Source organism: Panthera leo, chromosome A1, assembly GCF_018350215.1.
Source record: "Panthera leo isolate Ple1 chromosome A1, P.leo_Ple1_pat1.1, whole genome shotgun sequence".
In the NCBI taxonomy this organism is placed as follows: domain Eukaryota; kingdom Metazoa; phylum Chordata; class Mammalia; order Carnivora; family Felidae; genus Panthera; species Panthera leo.
Genome location: NC_056679.1, coordinates 159,783,225 through 159,785,521, shown reverse-complemented (window position 1 = coordinate 159,785,521; position 2,297 = coordinate 159,783,225). Strand labels below are relative to the sequence as shown.

The 2,297-nt window shown below is 51.9% G+C and overlaps 1 protein-coding gene across 1 annotated transcript; it reads left to right on the top strand.

The window, feature by feature from the left end:
- Nucleotides 1-2,015, top strand: LOC122223146 (protein NDRG2). Its single transcript, XM_042944330.1, has one exon. It carries the CDS (start codon nucleotides 110-112, stop codon nucleotides 1,181-1,183), a length of 1,074 nt encoding a protein of 357 aa, XP_042800264.1. The 5' UTR covers nucleotides 1-109; the 3' UTR covers nucleotides 1,184-2,015.
- Nucleotides 2,016-2,297: the final 282 nt, after the last annotated feature.

Below are 2,297 nucleotides of genomic sequence, written 5' to 3'. Positions count from 1 at the left end.
GGCAAGTGAAGGTGGAAGCGGCCGCGGCGGCAGCAGACCCCTGAGCCAGGAGGGGAGAGAACCCTGACCCCTGACCCCACTGCATCCAGCCAATAGGAGCCCAGCCACCATGGCAGAGCTGCAGGAGGTGCAGATCACAGAGGAGAAGCCGCTGTTGCCAGGGCAGACGCCCGAGGTGGCCAAGACTCACTCTGTGGAGACACCTTATGGCTCTGTCACTTTTACTGTCTATGGCACCCCCAAACCCAAACGCCCAGCGATACTCACCTACCATGATGTGGGACTCAATTATAAATCTTGCTTCCAGCCACTGTTTCAATTCGGAGATATGCAGGAAATCATTCAGAACTTCGTGCGAGTTCATGTGGATGCCCCTGGAATGGAAGAGGGGGCTCCTGTGTTCCCTTTGGGATATCAGTACCCATCTCTGGACCAGCTGGCGGATATGATCCCTTGCATCCTGCAGTACTTAAATTTTTCCACAATAATTGGAGTTGGTGTTGGAGCTGGGGCCTACATCCTGTCACGCTATGCTCTTACTCACCCGGATACAGTCGAAGGTCTTGTCCTCATCAACATTGATCCCAATGCCAAGGGCTGGATGGATTGGGCAGCCCACAAGCTAACAGGCCTCACCTCTTCCATTCCGGAGATGATCCTTGGACATCTCTTCAGCCAAGAGGAGTTGTCTGGAAATTCTGAGTTGATACAAAAGTACAGAAATATCATTACACATGCACCCAATCTGGAGAACATTGAACTGTACTGGAATAGCTACAACAACCGCCGAGACCTGAACCTTGAGCGTGGAGGTGCTGTCACCCTCAAGTGCCCTGTGATGCTGGTGGTAGGAGACCAAGCACCCCATGAAGATGCAGTGGTGGAATGTAACTCAAAGCTGGACCCCACCCAGACCTCTTTTCTCAAGATGGCTGACTCTGGAGGCCAGCCCCAGCTGACTCAGCCAGGCAAGCTGACCGAGGCCTTCAAGTACTTCCTGCAAGGCATGGGCTACATGGCCTCATCCTGCATGACTCGCCTGTCACGATCGCGCACAGCCTCCCTGACCAGCGCAGCATCCATTGACGGCAACCGGTCCCGCTCTCGCACCCTGTCCCAGAGCAGCGAGTCTGGAACTCTCCCTTCAGGGCCTCCAGGGCATACCATGGAGGTCTCCTGTTGAGTGACCTTTGTCGCCCTGGTGTAGGACCCAGCCCTCACCTCCCCCAGCACTAACCTGGGAGGTGCATAGGGCACTGGGCCAGAGTAAGGGAAGATGGGCAGATCATGTGGGGAGATGACCTTGATCTTTGATTGCTACCCTAACCTTGACCTCTAACCTGTGATTCCCCTCAGCTCCTGGGAGAGATGTCCCAATATCTCTTAGGGACCCAGACCCCTAAAGTATCCCTCTCCCTCATTGTGGTGTTAAGGTGATGAGGGCACATACCCCTCTCCCTAATCTAGGTGTCTGTTGATAAGGGACAGGAGGTTGTTGTAGTTGCCCATGTGCCTCCACCAGACTCTCCCTACTTATCCCATTGCAAGGGTGGGGGACTTGGGGCCAGGACTCCATTCACCAAATCTGATAGGGCTTCTCATGAACCCTTCAGATCTCTGACGGGTATGGACCTAACTGAATGTGTGTCAGGGGAGGCTTGCTCGTGGGTTAATGGTCCTCAGGATGGTATAGAAACACCCAGTGTGTGAAATGGAAGTTGGAATGGGAGGTGGTGGGCAATGAGCAAGTATGAGGGAAGGATCGGAGCTGGGGCAATAGGAAGGGGCCTGGGGCCATTGGCTGCACTAACTTTGGTAGCTGTCTAGACAGTGTGTGTCTAGAGTGGGAGGGGGAGGGAGCTAAGCTGGGGCAGGGCTGCTTGGGGCTTGTCATAGGGGTGGGAAGGGCTATCTTGGGGCTCTGACCACACTGTGTTATGTGTGGAGGGTGCCCTCCTGTGTCCCACAATTTCTGCTGTAACAATAAACTGTAGAGGAACTGAAAAAAAAAAAAATCTATTGTCTTAAGTCATCTTACAAGGCAACCTTTCCATTAAGTATATGAGGATTCTCTTAAAGATCACAATAGTGATGACTTTTCTTCCCAAATAATGACTGATTTAAGAATAGATTGTAAAAACCGGCATTGCTGTTAGTAATGGATTTCAGTTGGTATTTCTCATTGCTAATGAGTCAGATTGGGCCATTACTGATTCTGGAGTTCTGACCTCCCTGCTGTTGTCTTTTTAATTGCCGACTCCTCATAGAATCCAGAGGGATTACACAAATTTCTCCAA

What these genes read in the sequence shown, in the direction of transcription:
- LOC122223146 (XM_042944330.1), top strand. Translation starts at nt 110, where the DNA reads ATGGCAGAGCTGCAGGAGGTGCAGATCACAGAGGAGAAGCCGCTGTTG.